A 20,205-nucleotide genomic window follows, 5' to 3' on the forward strand; every position below is an offset into this window, starting at 1 on the left:
GGTCGAGCGTCAGCCGGCCCCGCCCCCTCGGGCGTCTGTTCTCTTAGATTTCTCGGCGTCTACTCTGCGCGGTGTGTGGCTGGGCCCGGAAGGTCTGAGCTGGGCTGGTGGGCGGCCGGGGCTGGTGGGCGGCCGGGGCTGGTGGGCGCGGCCCCACGCGCGGGGGTGGCGTCCCCCTCTGCCAGCTTCTGAACGGAGCTGGGGGACTTGGGTCGCGCGGTGGTGCGGCGGGAACCGGGGACTGGGGGCGAATCCGGGCGGCGAGCGGCCGTCGCCAGAACCGTTTCTTCCAACCCAGGGCCCGGGCGGCGGCTCCTCTCTATGGACCCAGGATCCTCAAAAGGAATCCGGGTCTCCTCAGAAATGAATGGAATGTTGCAGTTGTTCTTTTTTATGTGGAAAAAAATGAAAGGCCTGCAGTGCACCTGCTGGAGTATAAGCACATGACCCCAAACTTTATTCGGGTTCTGTAGGCAGTAACTGAGAGTTCTATAGGCAGAAACGGGCGTTTCACCTCGGGCGAAAGCGGACCAGAAGGATAGAATGAGGGGCTTAGGGAAAGGCTGAAGAGAGGAAGGGAGCGATGTCAGCATCTTCTCTCCCTCCGAAATAGAACTTTGCCTGTAGGTAGTCATTGGCCTGGAGGAGCTTATCCGAGGGCCTGTGCACTGGCAGGGTTACTGGTGTCACTGCGCACCCAGCCCCTGTGAGCTGCGTGATTCATCGCAGCTGTCGGATCCGGAAGGATGAACAAACTCCATTAAGTGTAGCCGAGATATGATACTGACTGTCATGTTCAAGGTGCACTTGGGCCTGAGTGGGCATATCCCATCAATAAACGTTCATTTGGTTCTTAGTTAAGGTATCTGAGAAGTCTTTGTCAGCTCCCAGGATTTGATTTTTTTTTAACCCTGACCTTTACTTCCTGGGAAATTTGTAATACGTGTTTAATTTTTAATCACAGGAAATAAGTAGCCATGGTGCTCAATAGTTTGGATAAGATGATTCAACTCCAGAAGAACACTCCCAACATCAGGAATATCTGTGTTTTGGCTCATGTTGACCATGGTAAGAATTCCTTTTTAAATGATATATTTTCATTAATGGGGGGTGGGGAGGTTATGTCTCTACATGTCTTAGTGGAGTGAAGCTGAGGGCAAGTTGGCAGTGATGTTTGCTAAGAAGTAAGTCTTATTTTTTTAAAGGTCTTCTGTGATGTTAGAGAAGCATCCTTGCTGTAAAGCATTTGGAATCAACATGGTTAGTGATCAGCATTCTATGTAGTATCACTTTGTTTTTCAAACCAGAACTTGAGTTTTTGTTTTTGAAATGGCTTTGCATATAATGTCTTTAGTCTTGATATAAAGTCCTCAGACCCTGTGTTACATGATTCATCAGATATTTATTTTTATTATTATTATTTTTTTGAGACAGAGTCTCACAGTGTTGCCCTTGGTAGAGTGCAGTGGCATCACAGCTCACAGCAACCTCAGACTCTTGGGCTTAAACGATTCTCTTGCCTCAGCCTCCCAAGTACCTGGGACTACAGGTGCCGGCCACAACACCGGCTATTTTTTGTTGCAGTTGTCATTGTTGTTTAGCTGGCCCTGACTGGGTTCAAATCTGCCAGCCTTAGTGTATGTGGCTGGCGCCATAACCACTGTGCCTCGTGGGCAGAGCCTCATCAGATATTTATTGAACATCTGCTAAGTTCAAGATATTTTACTAAGCTTGTCAGGAGGTAGAGATTTGTGAGTAGGGCACCAGCCCAGCAGTAGAGATTTTAAGAGCAAGGCAAGGAAAAATGAGATGAACACGAGGAAAAAGATAGACATTCTCACCTGTAATGTCCCCATATGTCATCTTGAGCCCTCCTTCAGGCAGCATCTCCAATACAAAGGATTCATAACATAATTTGTATTGGAGATGCTGCCTGAAGGAGGGCTTAAGATGACATATGGGGACATTACAGGTGAGAATGTATCAGCAAAGGAAGAAGGAAGTATATGTGGTCATAGCCCAGGGCTTGGGAAGGGCAGAGTTACCTCTTACCCAGGCTGGAGTGCAGTGGCACAATCATGGCTTACTATAAATTGAAGTCCTGGGCTCATGATCCTTCTACCTCAGCCTCCTGAATAGCTAAGAGTACAAGAATGTGCTTCAAGCAATCCTCTCACCTTGGTCTCCTAAACTGATGGGATTATAGGTGGATAGCTCTGGCCTAAAAGTTTTTTTTTTTTTTTTTTTTGCTTTATGAATTAAATTGTGTGGAAAGTCAGTGTGTGGGTGGGGGTAGTGTAAAGAAAATTACATTTTCTCTTTACAACTATGTTAACTTGTTACTATCTCAGAAAACCTGTAGCTCATTTATTCAACAAATATTTATTGAATGTTTTCTATAGTCTAAGGACTGTTCTTGTCCTAGAGATACGGCCATTTTTAAATCAGGGTTTCTGCTTCTTGATATTTACATTCTTGGAAGGTCCACCCTTGCTGTGCCTCGAATGAATTCTGTTTTACTGGGTTGCAAGAATTTGATGCTCTAGAATTATATGCTGATACATTATACAGGGCGACCATAATGTTTGTGGTGCACAGTTTAAAATTGCACATGAACTTTATGTCCCCCTGTATTTACATGGCAAACAGCACAGCATTAAAAAGGTCTTCAGGTTCCTACTGATTGGTCTGATTTGAACTGTTACACAGATTCCACAGCTTTGCTGAATTTCCTAGAATGCAATAAAGATTTGTCCTGAAGAAAAAAATCTTCCTTTTGTTGCTCCAACCCTGCCTTAATAATTATGTATACCCATGGCATTGTTTAAACAAAGTTACCTGTTCATATCACATGAAATTGTGTGTAGATTGTAGTTGTATAATACAACTAAATTAAGGTAACTATAAATGTATACTAAGTTTACAAAGAGATTCTTTTGTTATAAAGTGGCTTCCTAGGTTGGGTCAGGACATTGGATTTCATTGGTAGCTACAGTGTAGTTGATGCCCTCCACAGGCTATGTTGCAAATAGAAGGAAATATGGGTAGATTTCCTGAATTTCTTTGCTAAATAAGAATTTTCTTGTTCTTTTGTCGTTGTGTGATATTAAGGGCTTAAGTTTATTAGCATGATTATTGATATGAATATGGGATGATTGATGTAATAATTGTGATAAACTTGATCAGAATTTTATAGGACAGATTGTAGTAACTGAAAGTTGAATTCTCAGATTGGCGTGGTGGTTTGCCTCATCACTTGAAAGTCTTCATTTTCTCTATCTACAGTCTGCTTCAATTTAAGGAAAATTCTGCTTTTTTTAAATAAAAGTTGCTTGACAGCTTTCCACATGAGGTTGATGAGATCCACAGAGATCTCATTAGAGACAAGGTTGCAGCACTATAGAGCACTAGTAGCATCTGTGTCCTTCTAGGTCATATTTATGTTCAAAAATCTCAGAAGACTCTTTTGTTACCCCGCATAGGTAAAAAGGAAATCTTTGCTAAACCAATTCTTACAGATACTAAATCTATAGGAACAAGCCCCTCTCCCTTTTAAAGAAAACATAGATTTGAGTTAATGTTGTTATTTTATTTTAACAGGAAAAACTACTCTGGCTGACTGTCTTATATCTAGCAATGGAATAATCTCCAGCCGCCTGGCAGGCAAGGTATATTGTTACATTTGATAAATATTTGTTGCATTTCAATATTAGCTATCTGCAATGTGATGAACCATTTGCTGTATCTTTTAGAAATCCACAAAAAGTATAAAACATAGTTCTTACATCTAAGTAGCTGCCAATCCATTTAACAAGATAAAATAGGTGGTGAGAAAAACCATTGCTTCTGTCTTGCTTTCTTTTGCTTTATATTAATATTTAGTAAGAGTAAAAATGAGTTTTTGAAAAAGTCAAATGATGATTGTGGAAGATTTGACCATGAAAGAGATTCTTTACAGGTGGATGAATTGGTTTGTTTAAGGAGAAAGCAGAGAAAACATTAGGTGGTGGGAAATAAAATGGATACAAAGGCAAATTTGTGTGTTGTGCTTTATTTGAGTGGAGCATTTGCCTAGAGACCAGTGGGAGAGAAATCATGCTGGTAGAGAGAAGGTATAAGATGATAGAAGACTTTGAAAGTTAACCTAAGTAATCTGAGTCCAAAAGGAAGCCTTCCTAAGCCTGAGGGTTGTGATGAAAATAGCATTTTAGGAAATAAAATTAAAGAGATCTTTGTTTCTAGCTGTGAGTTAAAAGAACTTGGAATATTACTTGGCAGTGGAAAAATAAAGAAATGTTCTTCTCTTAAAGAGTCTAGGATATAATCAGTAGGATTTTTTTTTTGTGTGTGTGTGTGTGTGTGTGTAGTTTTTGGCCGGGGCTAGGTTTGAACCCGCCACCTCCAGCATATGGGACTGGTGCCCTACTCCTTGAGCCACAGGTGCCGCCCAATCAGCAGGATTTATTAGATGACGGGATGGAGAGAAGATGAAGAAGCTAACTTGAATAAACAAAATAGATTCAGCCAGGCAAGGTGGCTCATGCCTATAATCTCAGTACTTGGGAGGCCAAGGTGAATGGATTACCTTAGCTCACAGGTTCCAGACCAGCCTGAGCAAGAGTGAGACCTCGTTTTTAAAAATAGCCAGCATTGTGGCAGGCGCCTGTAGTCCCAGCTACTCGGGAGTCTCAGGCAAGAGAATCACTTGAGCCCAGGAGTCTGAGGTTGCTGTGAGCTATAACACCACAGTATTCTACCAAGAGCAACAAAGTGAGACTCTGTCTCAAAAAAAATAAAAAAATAAATAAACAAAGATTCAGGAGATGTGAAGATAAAATTGGGTATTTGATGTGTTTTAGTCTGGCCCAAGACACTATGTAGAGGAGGTTGTAAAAAAAATAGTTTGAGTGAAGTAAGGAAGTGGTTGTATTTTCACCACCCGACAAATTAGAGAAAGTACAATAACTTTAAGTAGATGAAATAATAAAGCATAAATTAATGACGTAGAAAACAGACATTTTATAGAAAGAATTAATGAAGCCAAAAGTTTGTTCTTGGAAAAGATCATTAACATAACCAACAAATACAGTATAATAATGGTGGTCACTTGTTATTGTGTGTTTAAAGAGTGAACCCTAATATAAGATATGGGCTTTCGTTAATCACAGTGTTTCAGTATTGGTTCATAAGTTGTAATAAATGTTTGTTATACCAAACACTAATACAAAATGTAAATAATAGGGGAGACTGGGGTTGGGAGAGAAGGGGTTATGTGGGAACCTCTAATTTCCAGTTTTTCTGTAAACTTTAAATTGTTCTAAAAATAGAAAGTTTACTCTAAAAAAAAAAAAGAAAAGAAAAATACTAGTGGACAAGTCATGCTTATCTTGACCAGAAAACTTCTTTGTTTTATTTTTCATTAACATTTTTGAGGAACATTTGGTACTTGTGATTCCTAGTGTGACTTATGTACTTAGGAAATCTACAAAGTACATATAAATATTTTTGACTGGCCAAAAAATACAATTGACACATATCAGTAAGATTGATGAAAAAGAAAAGAGGAGGCAAAAATAAGTGGTATTAGTACAGAATAATGCTGCAAAGATTAATAAGGTAATAATAGGGCATAATGAATAACTTTATGGCAGTGAACTTAAAGTGGTGAAATGGAAGCCTGTGCTGGAAAACAGAAAAATATTCCTGGAGAATATAGAGACAAATAGAGATAAAATGATGCAGGTGATGAGGAGGGTACTATCACCATAAGCCCTTGCTATACATTGGACCCTGTGCTTTACATCCATTTTCTCATTTAATTCTCATAGAATTCTAAAGGATTAATTTTTTTTTTTCCATTTTACCAGTCATAAAACTGAGACCAACAAAAATTAAACAGTGAACCCAAAACCTCACAGCAGGGAAGAGGTTGGAGTAAGAATTCAAATCCAGCTCAGAGTGTGCTGGTTCCATTGCCGGTCACTTATCACTGGAACGAGGAATGAATGGATATAAAAATGTTCCCTGCGTCTATAATATAGTAGCTTAAGAACCCACATCCCTTTCTTGTTTGACCTAACTTTTGTGACTTTGTATCTGCTACAGTCAGCCAGACTATAAATTCACTGAGGTGGCTATGAGCCTTTTGTTTTATCTTTGCATCCCTAAATAGAGTATAGAAACCACTGTACTCTATAACACACACTGCTGATTGATTTATGTTTAATCATTTATTCTACAAATACAGTAGAACTTCCATAGTTGACTACATCCCTACATTGACCGCCTCCTTAAATTGACCTTTTTTTTTTGAGACAGTCTCATTCAGTCTCCCACGTAGCTGGGATTACAGGTCACTGTCACAACACCCAACTAGTTTTTCTGTTTAGTAGAAACAGAGTCTCACATTTGCTTAGGCTGGTCTTGATCTCCTGAGCTCAAGCCATCCACCTGCCTCGGCCTCCCAGAGTGCTAGGATTACAGGTGTGAACCACCACAGCTGGCCTAAGTTGACCAAATTTTCATAGACCAGACATGGACCACTTGTATGTATCAGTACGTTAGGCCTAGTTCCTTTTGTTGATCACCTGCAAATGTTTACCAGTTTGTTGCACTCCTTTGGATAGTCAACTTACAGAGGTTTGTTCTACTAGTAATGGCTTCCAATGTACCAGGCCCTGTACTATACACTAATATTAAAAAGTAAAGATTCAAAAAAATGGAAACATGTTGGTGATTATTGTGGCTGGATTATGAGTTCATGGGCATTTATTATGTTATTTGAGTTTTGTGTATGTTTAAGAGTTTCCATAATAAAAAAATGTTCATTAAAATAAAAATGCCTCTGAAAGAAAAGTAAAGTGGTGAAATGGGAAAAATGTCTGGAAAATGGTAGCTTCACATTATCATAAACTTTCATTTGGAGTCCAGAAGAAATAGAAAACTTGAATTATTCTACAGTCATTTAAGAAATTGAATTGGGCTGGGTGCAGTGGTTCATGCCTATAATCCTAGAACTTTGGGGAGGATCCCTGGAGGTCAAAAGTTCAGGACCATTCTGAGCAACATACCAATACTTTATCTCTACAGAAAAAAAGATTAGCCAAGCATAGTTTCACATGCTTCTTGTCTCAGCTACTTATGAGGCTGAGGCAGGAAAATTGCTTGAGCCCAGGAGTTTGAGGTTGCTGTGAGCTTTGATGACACCCCTGTACTCTAGCATGAGACACTGTCTCAAAACCAAACAAAATTGAAGTCAAAAGTCTTTCCACAAAGAAAATGTTCAGATGGCTTAACTGTCTAGTTTTACCAAATATTTGAGGAATAATTTCAATTCTAGTGGAACCATTTTGGAACATGGGAGAAAAAGCCAACAACAGGGAATAGTCTCTGTCTTTGAATATAGCATAACTTTGACACCAAAAGTCCAATAAGAATAATACAAAACAAGAAAATTGCATGATAACTTTATGGCTGTGGGCATAAAAATTATAATCCTCTTTAACAAACTGAATCCAGCATTGAATTAGGTCATTAAATATGAAATGTTCAATTTTGAATCAAAAGTTGAGTACAGCTAATCAAAAATATCCACCTAAATTGTCAACGCAGTTTTGTTCTTAGTGGTAACTCGTTTATACCAGCAGCAAAGAAGACTGGAAATCAAGTGACCATGAAATCCCAAAAGGCGTTTTCCACAGCTTATTGAGAATTGAATATTCAGTTCACTTGTAAGATGTGATCCAAAGCCTGGAAGAAGTGGTAGTCAGTTGGCGCAAGGTCTGGTGAATACAGTGGATGACAGAGAGTTTCCAAGTCCAGCTCTTGTGGTTTAAGCGGAGTTGTTTGTATGAAATATGGTCAAGCATTGTCCTCCAAGAGGATTGACATGTCTCTGTTGACCAGTCTTCGTTGCTTAATCACAAGTATCCTCCTCAGTTTATACAGTGGGTTGCAGCAGACATCTCCTTAACTGATTGACCATGTTTCATGAAGCTGTAGTGGCTAATACCAGTGCTGGACCACCATATACACACTGTTGGCTTTTTTTGTTTGAATATGCAGTTTTAGACTGTGTTTTGGCACTTCATCTTTATCCAACCATTGTGCTGAATGTTGGGATTGTCAAAAAGCATCCATTTTTTATCACACACAACAGTACAGTATAGAAATGGTTCACCTTTCTGTCATGACAACAAAGAAAGGCAAGCTTCGAGACTATTTCTTTTCTGATGCTCCTTTAATTCAGGGAAAGGTCATATATATAGCTTCTTTACCTCACTGATTTGTTTCAAATGGTCCAATATTGTTGGAATAATAACATGAAACCTTGCTGCTAATTCACTTTTACGTTGCAATGAATTTGCTTCCATCATAGCTGTTAACTCATCATTATCCACCTTGGTCTCAGGTCTCCCACATGGCTAATTTTTAAGATTAAATCACCAGGGTGAAACTTCTGAAACTGTTAATGAACGATGCGTTCATTAGCCATATCCTTCCCAACATTTCATTGATATTTTGAGCTGTCTGCACTTCCTAAGTTCATCAAAAGAACTCATATTTGAAAATAACACATTTTTTACTTATCCATGGCTTCACAAAAATTGCTCAAAAAAAAGGAAAGATAATCTCAAGCCAAAACATGCATTTGAAAGACTGAGGATATACCTTCTCAATAAAAATAAGTGTCTGTGAAATGCCAGAGATATCAACTCTTAAACTTAGTACTTAAGGAAATTGGACATTGCATACTTATTAACCTCATATAAAAAGATAGTTTCTTCATAACCAAATAGAGTTTATGCCAAGGAATTTGAGATTGGTTTAACATATAATTTCACAATGTTAATGGATTAAAGAAAGTTATGGTAATTTTATAGGTACAGAAGACATTTAATAAAACAACATCTCTTGTGGTAAAACCTCTTTACAATGTAAAGGGGACTTTAATGTGATACAGGGTATTTATAAAAAAACTTACAATGGAGTAATGGAAGTAAGCTTAATGATAAAATGTTGAAACTTTCCTATTTATAAATAAGGCAGGAATAATTATTGCACCCTTCTGCTCATTATATAGTAACTTCTGTTTTACATTGTACTAAAGGTTCTAGCTGCATAATAAGGGAAGAAAAAAATAGTATGAATTTTGGAAAGGAACAAACATCTCCATTTTTAATAGATGATATTATCAATGGGACTTGATAATGCTCAAAAGGAATGTAGATTGCTAGGATATTAATAAGAATTTAGCAAATTTTAGGATATAAAAATAATTGAAAAGTATGTGAGCAATAAATAGATAATATACAGTCATTTTAAAATATACACTATTCAAAAGCATAAAAATAGAATAAAAAATATGAGGTAAGGGAGACAACTTAAATGGAGAGGTATACCATGTTCATGTATTGGCAGACTCAGTATATAAAAAATAATGTTTCAGTGTTGAACAATAGTAAAAAAATAGATTGAACAAGTCTAGTAAAAATTCCAACAGTTCTGAATTTGAACTTGACATACTGATTTTAAAATTTGTGTAGAAGAACAATAACCCAACAACAGCTAAGACACATTTAAACAAGAGTAGAGTACGGACATGTGTCTTACCATATGGCAAAACTTACTATAAATGTATTATAATTTGTGGTTTGAAATCAGCTGAGGCATGCAGTTGACCGATGGCCTAGAATAGTAAATCTAAAAACAGATACATATGTATATAGGCTGACATCTTGTATCTGTGGAGAAATGGTGAGCTTCTCAAATTGTCCATGAGCCATTGATTATCTGCATAGGGAGAAGAAAAATTGGACTTCTGCTTAACACCACACACAAAAATCAATTGCACATAGCTAAAATACTTATTTACATATGCGAAAGGCAAAACTAAAGTTTTCAGAAAATAATACAGGATAACACTTTTACAACCTTAAGGGAAGATTTTTTTAAGACAAAAAAGTCAAGCTGTTATACAAAACGTTAATTCAGTTACTTTAAATTAGGAGCATATTTGTCAAAGATGCCATAAAGTGAAAAAATTACCCTGCTACCTGGGGGAAAATTCATGTATTAATAACACACATAACTGACAAAGGACTAATATTCAGAGGCTCTCAATAATTCTTAACCCAAACAAAATAAACCTGTGGTACAACCTGACGAAAGATGGAAAAAAATCGTATACAGGAAACTCACAGAAGAGGAATGTCAAATGGCCACTCCTTAGAAAAGTCTCATTGATAATAGCAGAAATTAAATTAAAACCATAAGATGCCATTTGTTACCCATGTGATTTAAAAAATAAAGTCCAATAATGTCAAGTGCTGTCAAAGTTACAGAGCAACAGAAGCCCTATTTTACTGTTGAGTGTATGGACCAGTCCAACTACTTTGGAAAATAATTTCAAGATATCTATTTAGGCAGAAGATGTGCGAATTTAATAACTGAGAAATGTCACTGCTAGGTAGTGTGCAGGAGACTCCTGAATGTTCATATCAGCTCAGTTATAGTTATAGAAAGACTGTACTCTATAATGTCCATCAACAATAGAATGGGTGAATTGAGTGTGGTGGATTTGTGAGGTGGAGTCTTACAGTAATGAAAATGAATGAATTATAGCTATATTAATTAACATTAGTGAATCTCAGGAATATAATATTGAATAAAGAACAGTATCAGTATTGATAGACTGCAAAAATACAGAACAATATGTTTGGTATGATTACATTTATATAAGGCTTAAAACTTGCAACAATAAATAATATATTATTTACTGATACAGCCATTTTTTTTTTTTTAATTATAAAGGGAATGATTAAAGTAAAATTCTGGATAATGGTTACATGTGGACCAGGGACATGAGACTTCAAAAGGAAGTAGAAACGTTTTTTTTTTCTTTCTTAAATGGGACAGTGCATACAGAAGTGTTCATTGTATTGTTGTTGTTTTTAATTTTAATTTTTTTTTTGAGACTGAGTCTCATTCTTTTGCCCAAGCTGTTGCTGTGGCATCAGCCTAGCTCAGACTTTTGGGCTCAATTGATCCTCCAGCCTCAGCCTCCCAAGTAGCAGGGCATACAGGTGCCTGCCACAATGTTTGGCTAAGTTTTCTCATTTTTTCTAGTAGAAACAGGGTCTCTTTCTTGTTCAAGCTGGTCTCCAACTCTTGAGTTCAAGCCAACCTCCTGCCTTGGCTTCCGCAGTGCTAAGATTACAGCCATGAGCCATGGTGCATGACCTGTATTGTTATTTGTGTGTTATACATGTTTTGTATTAACTCAGTGGTTAATAATAATGCTCATTTAGAAGACTAACTAGGGACTGAGACATTTTGAAGGAAGGCTTGTCTGAGAGATTAGGGAAGTGAAGGGAAATCAGCAGTGGAATCTAAGGAAAGATAGGAGGGAAACTTCCAGATTTCAGACTCTTGGAAAAAATTTCCATATTCATATGTGCACAGAAAGGGTGATTAACTATGTATTGATCGGGAACCAAGAAAAGTGAGGATGGAAAAAATGATTGTGTTTGGCCAGAGGTCATTGGTAGCTTTTAGCATTTTGGTTTTGCCAGAGCCGTGGAAATGGAAGCCTTTCTGAAAATGAGGGAATAAATGTGGCAAAACAATAAATTATTGTTATAATATTATAAAAATATCAATAAATTATTTTCAGGGCTGTTGAATGAAAGAAATGAGTAAGTGTACACTTTACTAATTTTTCAAAAATTTGAGAGTGGAAAGAAGGCAGGCAAGGAAAAGCTTCTGGAAGGGGAAGAAGGCGGTTCATGTTGGGGGTTAGGGCTGAGGAGTTGGAAAGGGATGGGATAGTTACGTGAAGCCACTGTCATTATTGATAGACTGCAAAGCTAAAAAATGAGATGTAGGCCCTTAGTTTGGGCATTAAAGCTTTATGAAAGTCACCAACTAAGTGGCGATAGTATGTATATTTTCTACTATATGCATTTTTTAAGTTTGAAATTTATTAATTTGGGAAAAGAAATAAAAGCTGTCTCTGCCCATAATTTACTGAACAGCTTATGAATTGGGAAAGAAAGACTGTGTTCTTGATAAATAGAAGAAATTTCTCCAAATGCTACATTCTGTGAATTGTTCTTGGACTTTCCAAACATTCATAGCTGAAATTCAGATGAGCAGCACTCCAGGGAGAATATGGAGTGTTTGAATACACTTGTGAGTTTCTAGTGGTAGTATTTTTCATTTTGTCATGTTCTCTTCCCCTCAGCCAACACCTGTCCCTTTAAAAATAAAAAGGCTCTAAAATTTAAAATTTATGTATTTAAAACAAAAATCGAAATCAGTCAACTTTAATGTTACATTTTAATTCATTGGGAAGTAAGGATGCACACATTGTGTTTTCCAGTTAAGGTACATGGACAGCAGAGAAGATGAACAGATCCGTGGGATCACTATGAAATCCAGTGCCATTTCCTTACATTATGCAGCAGGTAAATCAGTCTGTGTTTTAAAGAATAATACTATACTTTTGCATCTTTTGTGTCCTCCTTTCTCTTTCTGAACTAATTGCATGCCACAGTTTCTTTTATATTCTACGTGTTTCATCATCTGGCCTCTTCAAATGCTCTGTTGTCAGAGACAGGCTGTCCAGGCTTGGATGCCTGTGGGAACCTCTGACTAGCTTGAGGGCAGAAGAAATGGCAGTTTATACTTGTCCCTTCCACCAGGTGACTGTATGGATTTATTCAAAAGAAAAATCTGGAGCCCTAGAAGTTTGCTGCCTTAGCTTTAATGTTTTATTTCCTGCCTAGATTCTTGTTCTGCTCTACAGCCTGTGTGTTAGGTTTGGAGTCTTGGTTACTTAATGATGGATCACCATGATCAGTGCTAGGTTGCTGTCCCCAAAAGAGGATGCCATTTTGATAGTAACATTTTTAGGAATGTTATCGCAGAGAAATACTCATACAAATGTGTGAGATACATGTTAACTGATATTCACCAAAAAATTTGTATTAGTGAAAAAAATGCAACAACCTATATGTCAATAGAAGAAGGGTTAACTAAACAGATACATCTGTGCTGTGAAGTACTGTGCAGCTATTAAAACAAATGTTTACGTGCAATTGTATGGGGAAAATGGTATGTTGAGACAAAAAAGCAAGTTGCTGAGTATTTTGGTAAGATAGGAATGCATTTGGGTAATAAGAGGTTATTCATGCAGATGAAAGTGTCTGCAAGGACACATGCCAAACCCTTAATAATAATTATCTCCAGAGGCTATCTTACGGCATAACTTGCTCTTTTTAAAATATTTATTTCTGCACTACTTGAAAATTTTACACAAAACATATATTTTTATAATTTGAAGAAAATAGTAAAGATTTATGTTCCTGATGGCTTGACCTGTGGTCCAGCCTTCGTGATGTGATATCTCTGGCACTGGCACCCAGGGATGTATTGTGTGGGGCATGGCTATTGAACCAAACCAGTTTTGAAGCTTAGGAACATGATTTCCCAGTGTTTAATATTTAAGGTAAGGCTTTATTTTTTAAAAAACCATCTTTCACATTTTAAAGGGTATGTCCTCATTCTGTAATCTGGAAAATGAGGTTAAAGTCTAGTTCTTATCTCATTTTATAGACGGTAAGAGATTTGTAGCCTTCCTTCTTCCATACCCAGATTATTCATCTCTTTTTCATCAAAGATTCCTCTAATGTCAGTTTTAGTTGCTCCGTTCTAGACTTTGTCTCTAGTCCTCTCAACCCCCCTTTTCTCCACTTCATTAAGATTTCATTTATATGCTATAAAATTCACCCATTCAAGTTTTTACTTTTGTCTTTCAGGAGTGTGGAAAAAATCACTCTAGAATCCTGGGAATTGAACGATCTGGCCTCTTTTTATTGAGTTTTGTGACTTCAGATGTGTCACACTTAGATTGTTTTAGATATGATTCTTTGATTGCACAGAACAATGACTAGCTTGGGTTGGGGTGGAATGGCTTATTGAAAGAATATATGTAAAATGCAATTGCAATCAGTGTAACCTGGCTTATTGTACTCTCAATGAATCCCCAACAATAAAAAAGAAAAAAAAATACAAAGCATAACATGACATATTACTGACATACTATTTAATACCTAATTAAAGCAACAAATTTGTTTTAAAAAAAAAAAGTAAAATGATATTTTCAATTCCATTGAAAAACAGGAATCTTATTAAAGTGATATCTGATAGAAATTGGATTCAGATTTTGATTCTGGATCCAAGACAGCCCTAGAGACCACATCAGTAAAGGTTTATGGACTTTCCCACTGGGACTCCACTGTTTTCCTTGGGTTTGGTTGTCTGTTTTTAATCTCTGCTCTTATCCTATTTGTCTATTCTCTGTTCATAACTTTTGCCTACTTATGTGTCCATCTTCATTTGTTCACCTGGTCCTGACTCCTTATCCTTACTCCTGTCTGTTCTTCACCTTATTTCTGTCGCTTACTGCTTCACTCTCTTGTGTTTCGGAACACATACTCTCAAGAGCAGGATGTGGCTCCGCTTTTTATGCCAGGCCATTACAGAAGTCGCACCTTGACCTGCTCTTGATTGGATAGTCAGCTTCTAGTTCATTCAGTGGTGACTGCAGTGGAATATCAAATGTGATTCTCTGTGAGCATGAAGTGCCTACCTAGAGGGACTTTGTGCTATGCAGTCACCACACTTGACAACGCATAGTCTCGTTTTCCAGATTACAAAATGGAGGTAGAAGTTGGGAATATTGACTGAGTCATACCCTCTTAGAACACCTTAAAATACCTTCAGCCTACCCTTCATCCCCTCCTCCATAATCTCAGCAGATATCCTTACCTTCTTTTCACAGGAAAGGGAAGAATTTTTCTTTTCTTTTTTTTTTTTTTTGAGACTTGGTTTATCACTTTTGGTAGAGTGCCGAGGTATCATAGCTCACAGCACCTCAAACTCTTGGGCTCAAATGATCCTTCTGCCTGTCTTCCAAGTAGCTGGGACTGTAGACTCCTGCCACAACTCCGGGTAGTTCTTTTCTATTTTTGGTAGAAATGGTCTCACTTTTGCTTAGGCTGGTCTCAAATTCCTGAGCTCAGGTAGTCCACTGCCTTGACCTCCAAGAGTGCTAGGATTACAAGCATGAGCCACCACACCTGCCTAAGAAAGGGAAGAATTCTCTACTGCTTGCCAGCATACCTCAAGTTATGATGGTAGTGGCCTTTTTTGCCTGCCTTCTTAGAAGAGTTAGGTATTTATCTGTATCTTAGTACAGATAAATTCTCCAGGATGGGCTTTCTTGCTAGGAAGGTAACAGTTGGAATAAGAACCTAGATGGGAGGAAGAAAGAGGGAAACCTGATGGTTGAATAAATTCCACAGATGGCTTTTATTTACTTTACCTTCCCCCAAATGCCCTTGTAGTTGAGAATCTTTGTACTTTGTGCTCTCTCTTCTTGCTCTTAATTTAACCAGCTTTCAAACATTTTTTCAAATCCTTATTTGATTGGAGCCCAGGCGTGATGTCTTACACCTGTAATCCTGGCACTCTGGGAGGCTGAGGCAGGTGAGCAAGAGCAAGACCCCCGTCTCTAAAACACCTAGCCAAGTGTTATTATGGGCACCTGTGATCCCAGCTACTTGGGAGCTAAGGCAAGGGATTGCTTGGGCCCAAAAGTCTGAGGTTGCTGTGAGCTGTGACATCAGGGCATTATACTGAGAACGGTAAAGTGAGACTGTGTTTCAAAAAAACAAAAACGAACTTCCCCCTCCCCCCCAAAAAAAACCCAAATCCTTATTTACTTGAAATATAAGGTCTTATTCTAGTTTAAAATAAATAGATAAGGCTCGGTGCCTGTAGCACAGTGGTTATGGCGCCAGCCACATGCACCGAGTCTGGTAGGTTCGAACCCAGCCCAGGCCAGCTAAACAATGACAACTGTTAAAAAAAAAAAAAAAATAGCCAGGCATTGTGGCAGGCGCCTGTAGTCCCAGCTACTTGGGAAGCTGAGGCTAGAGAATTGCTTAGGCCCAAGAGTTTGAGGTTGCTGTGAGCTGTGACGCCACAGCACTCTACCAAGGGTGACATAGTTAGACTCTCAAAACATAAATAGATAAATAAATAAAATATATAAGCTTTCAAAAATCATGCATATTATAGAAGTGGTGTTGAAAAATCATCAAGGTGATACCGTATCTTAGCATTTTTCAGGAACCCAATTTTCTCTTGAGAAAATGGAGCCTGTGTTACCTTCACATTTGTGAGCAGAATTTGCTGTAGATGTTGGGGCTGTATTGTTAGGTCTTGTTATTTTCTGTTTCTCGCCTCACTTTATGCCCCCACCACAAGGGTACCATTTATTTATCCTCTCATTTCAAGAAGTAAGGATGATTTATAGAGTTTTAATCCTATAAAATTTCCAATAGGGGATATAATTCCTTTGAATCGTAGCTAAAAATCTAGATAAAGAAGAGATAAATGCATACAAATAGGTCAAATAATTTGAGATCCATAGACTATTCTTTGAATAGTCTCAAAAGGCATATGGCTGTCATTTCTACACTATAACTTTTTATATCTGAGCAAATATTGTTATTGGAGAACTTTGAATCAAAGTTTTTATTCTAATTCATCTTTTAAAATACTTTAAATAAATTTATGAGTTTATATTTTATACAGTGAAATATAGGAATTAAATAGGAAACAGTTTCAGCTGCTAATTATTTTATTCATTTGTTGTTGTTGGTTTTTTTTTTTTTTTTTGTCAAGTAGGCTGGGCCGGGTTTGAACTCATCACCCCTGGTGCACAATGCCGGTGCTCTACCCACTGAGCTACAGGGACCACTAGTTATTTTATATTTTCAATTTTTATTTTTATATTTAATCCAATAAGAATTGTGTATGCAGCGTGCACACACACTGGTAAATATCTCATTTTTTTCTCCAAATTAGATTTCTAACACCTGACAAATGTGATTATTAAGTACTATATTATTAGTAACATATAAGTAATGTTCTGACATGGTGTTCGTTCCTCCGTTATAGTAAGGCAGTCTGGGTGGGACTTCACTTAAGGAACATTCCCTCATACCCCTGATGGCCAGTACATTCAGCTTCAGTTGATGGCTATTCGTTGGGGATTTGTTTTATCCAAAAAAAGTTAGCGTCAAGATTTTTGGTAAAAATCTTCCATTTTTAAAAATGTTGGCAACTTATTTAAAAGCTGTAAAATACCATGCAGAAAAGAGTCAGCAACCTCAGCACTATAGGGTAGCTAGAAAGCTGGTTCAGCGGGACTCTTGGGCTTCCCCCAAGTGACAGGAGTGTGTAACCAAGATTTGCCTCCAATATGGAGACCAAGGAGATACAGCAGCTCTCTGCTGAGGGTTTATATGGAAGTTGATCACTTTGCAGACCCCTCTATTGGGGTTAGTAGTTGTGGACAGATGGAGCATTTCTACCCCTCTTGGTTTTGGCTGTGTGGTTCTCTGGTCTTATTCTAAAGCAATAATTTTCCCCTGGTGTGCCACAGCACAGGTGTGCTGTGAAAATTTTTAAAGATTATTACTTAAATTACTTTCAAAAGAAGTTCAAAACACAGTAATTATACTCTTTCTTTTTACTGTTGTTTTGGATCAACATAATTTAAGTGTGCTGCGGAAGGTTAACTATAGGTTCAAGTGTGCCATGAGATAAAAAAGGTTGAAAAACACTGCTCTAAAGAATTAACTCAAGCCATCCAGATTTACAAAGTCCAGCATATGCCAGAAAGTATTTTTTCTTATTCATAGGCAGTAGCTTTTCTTCATTTTGGCTGTGTGAAATTTGCCCATGGTCCTGGCTTATTCCTTTCAGAATGAGAGTAAAGGGTCAGATTTTTTTTTCCTCTTAAGACAATGAGTGAATACTCTGTGGGTCACTCAGTTGATTCCAGGCATTTCAAATTTAAATATTCCCTTCTCTACAATCTTTCAGTCTCACAACTTTTTCCTTCAGCTGGGTAGTGAGGTACCCATTCTTGATTTCATAAAGTTCTTTATTTTTTTTAGTGCTATCAGCCCCTTTCTTTGTTTGCTTTCTGCCTCATACAGCCCAGATCTGTCCTTTCACTGACAGCCAATGTCCTTAGGGTATTTGCATCCTTTTTATTTTTTTTTATTTTTTTTTGTAGAGACAGAGTTTCACTTTATTGCCCTCGGTAGAGTGCCGTGGCGTCACACAGCTCACAGCAACCTCCAACTCCTGGGCTTAGGCGATTCTCCTGCCTCAGCCTCCCGAGTAGCTGGGACTACAGGCGCCTGCCACAACGCCCGGCTATTTTTTTTTGTTGTTGTTGTTGCAGTTTGGCCGGGGCTGGGTTTGAACCCCCCACCCTCGGTATATGGGGCCGGCGCCCTGCTTACTGAGCCACAGAAGCCGCCCGGTATTTGCATCCTTGACATTGTGTAATGTTCTCTCAACAAAACGCTTTGCACTTCCTCCTCCTCCTAGTTGGGCTAAGTTCTCAACTGGTCCTCTAGGCTGCTAGCAGACTTCCCGTAGCTCCCCAGCTAGGTCTTGCTCATTCGCCCTAACAGCTGCTTGACACCTCCTTCTCTTCTCTATCAGTCCCTTCCTCCACTATCTTAGCAGACATCATTACCCTCTTTTCACAGGAAAGGGAAGAATTCTCAACCGCTTGCCGTTGTCCTCAAGTGTGGTGGCACTGGCATTTTTTGCCTGTCACTTGTCCTTGGGAAAGACCTGTGTTCTGGATTCATTTTCTATTTTGATCCTGTATCTTCAGCCTTTCCTTCTGTACTGGCTCCTAACTGGTGGTTTTTGAGCATGCTCAAGTCTTATCTTGTCTTAAAAAATATACATATCCTTCTTTCAGCCCCACACCGCACTGCATGTTCCCTCTTCCTCCTCAGTAAGTCGTGCTGCTGTTACTCCCTCCATTGCTCCGATGATAGGACCTGAGCCTGATAATAATGCTGCACATTAATGGAGTGAAATTGAGCAGAGGTCAGCTGCTCCTGGAGCTGTGACTGTCCCTCCACGGTGATGCAGAGAAATTAGAGAAATTCCAAGAAGTAAACATTAATCTTTTTTTACTCCAGGGTTTCTTCTTATTAATTATATCCTTCCTAAGCAAATGAATCCAGAATGTGTAGATGTGTAATTCCTAGATTTACTGCCTATGTAGTAGGACTTCAGAAGTGCAGACTCTCAGTGATGTCCGAGCTCATGGTGTGGCTGCAGGACTGTGACTGATGTGTGCTGGCATCATACTGAGAGAAACCAAAAGTTCATGAGGTAAACCATAATCAGAAGCGGCCCATACATGGTGTAGTTTATTTCTTGTCAGAGGAAGCTATGGAGAGGCCTTTGGTATAGGTTTGTGCAGTAAAAAAGAAATTTTTTTTTGCTATTCATAGTTGTTTGTAGATTGTTGTTCCCTCTCTCCTCCCTAAACTGTCTCATTGTTAACACATACCATGAGAGTCGACCATGACCTCTTCCTGTGGCAGCCTTTTTCATGAAGAGGGGGCTTGGTTACCTTGTTACCTGTGTCAGCAAATATTGCATCCTATTGAGCTTTATAATTCTGTTAAATAATAAACCTTATTAGTTAATTTAAAATATAAAAGGATAGTGATGGTATTTTCTGTGGAGGGAGACCTCTATACTTGGTATATAATTTGTGTACATGATTGTTATATATTCATGGGTAAGGAATTTAGTCTGGAACATCCTCAGGTAACTCAGGTTCTGCCCGTATTCCTGTTGTTTTTGTTGTTGGATGTACACACATATTTGTCTACCAATAGACTGCAGCATTAAAGGCGCGTGCATGAAGTTCCGATCTTCAGCCATAACTTGTATTTTTCCTCACTTCCTTTATTTAAAGAAAAGTTTTCTCTCAATAGCTTTCTATATATGCTTTATTGAACATTTCTAATACTTTGGACATTGAACACTAAAATCTTTACATGAAGTTTTCCTGTTCACCGAGGAGATATTTTGGCAGATGATGGTAACAGTTGTGCACCTTCTGTGAAACAATTATCAATGATACTTTAGAACCATGGTCAAGGGAGAGATTCTTTTCCTGTAACTCTCTATTAGCAGAAAAAAAATTCTGTGAGATCTCCAATAATTTATGTCTTCCAACTTTTTATTTTTTTCCGTTCCCCAGAACATTAAAAAAGAAGGAGGGAAGGGCTGAGGGAAAGG

General features: G+C 38.1%; 1 protein-coding gene across 4 annotated transcripts in view; it reads left to right on the plus strand.

The window, feature by feature from the left end:
• The first annotated feature begins 16 nt into the window (after nt 1–16).
• EFL1 (elongation factor like GTPase 1) overlaps nt 17–20,205 on the plus strand; it is a 157,812-nt gene continuing 137,623 nt past the window's right edge. For 3 of the 4 annotated variants that reach the window (XM_053593892.1, XM_053593895.1, XM_053593894.1), the window contains exons 1-4: nt 27–92; nt 965–1,068; nt 3,601–3,668; nt 12,383–12,467. In XM_053593892.1, coding sequence (XP_053449867.1) covers nt 978–1,068; nt 3,601–3,668; nt 12,383–12,467 — 244 coding nt within the window. In that variant the 5' untranslated portion in view covers nt 27–92; nt 965–977. Of the gene's footprint in view, nt 93–964; nt 1,069–3,600; nt 3,669–12,382; nt 12,468–20,205 lie in introns of all 4 variants that reach the window. The other variant, XM_053593893.1, reaches the window with a different exon arrangement.

This window comes from Nycticebus coucang, chromosome 6, assembly GCF_027406575.1.
Source record: "Nycticebus coucang isolate mNycCou1 chromosome 6, mNycCou1.pri, whole genome shotgun sequence".
Classification (NCBI taxonomy): Eukaryota; Metazoa; Chordata; class Mammalia; order Primates; family Lorisidae; genus Nycticebus; species Nycticebus coucang.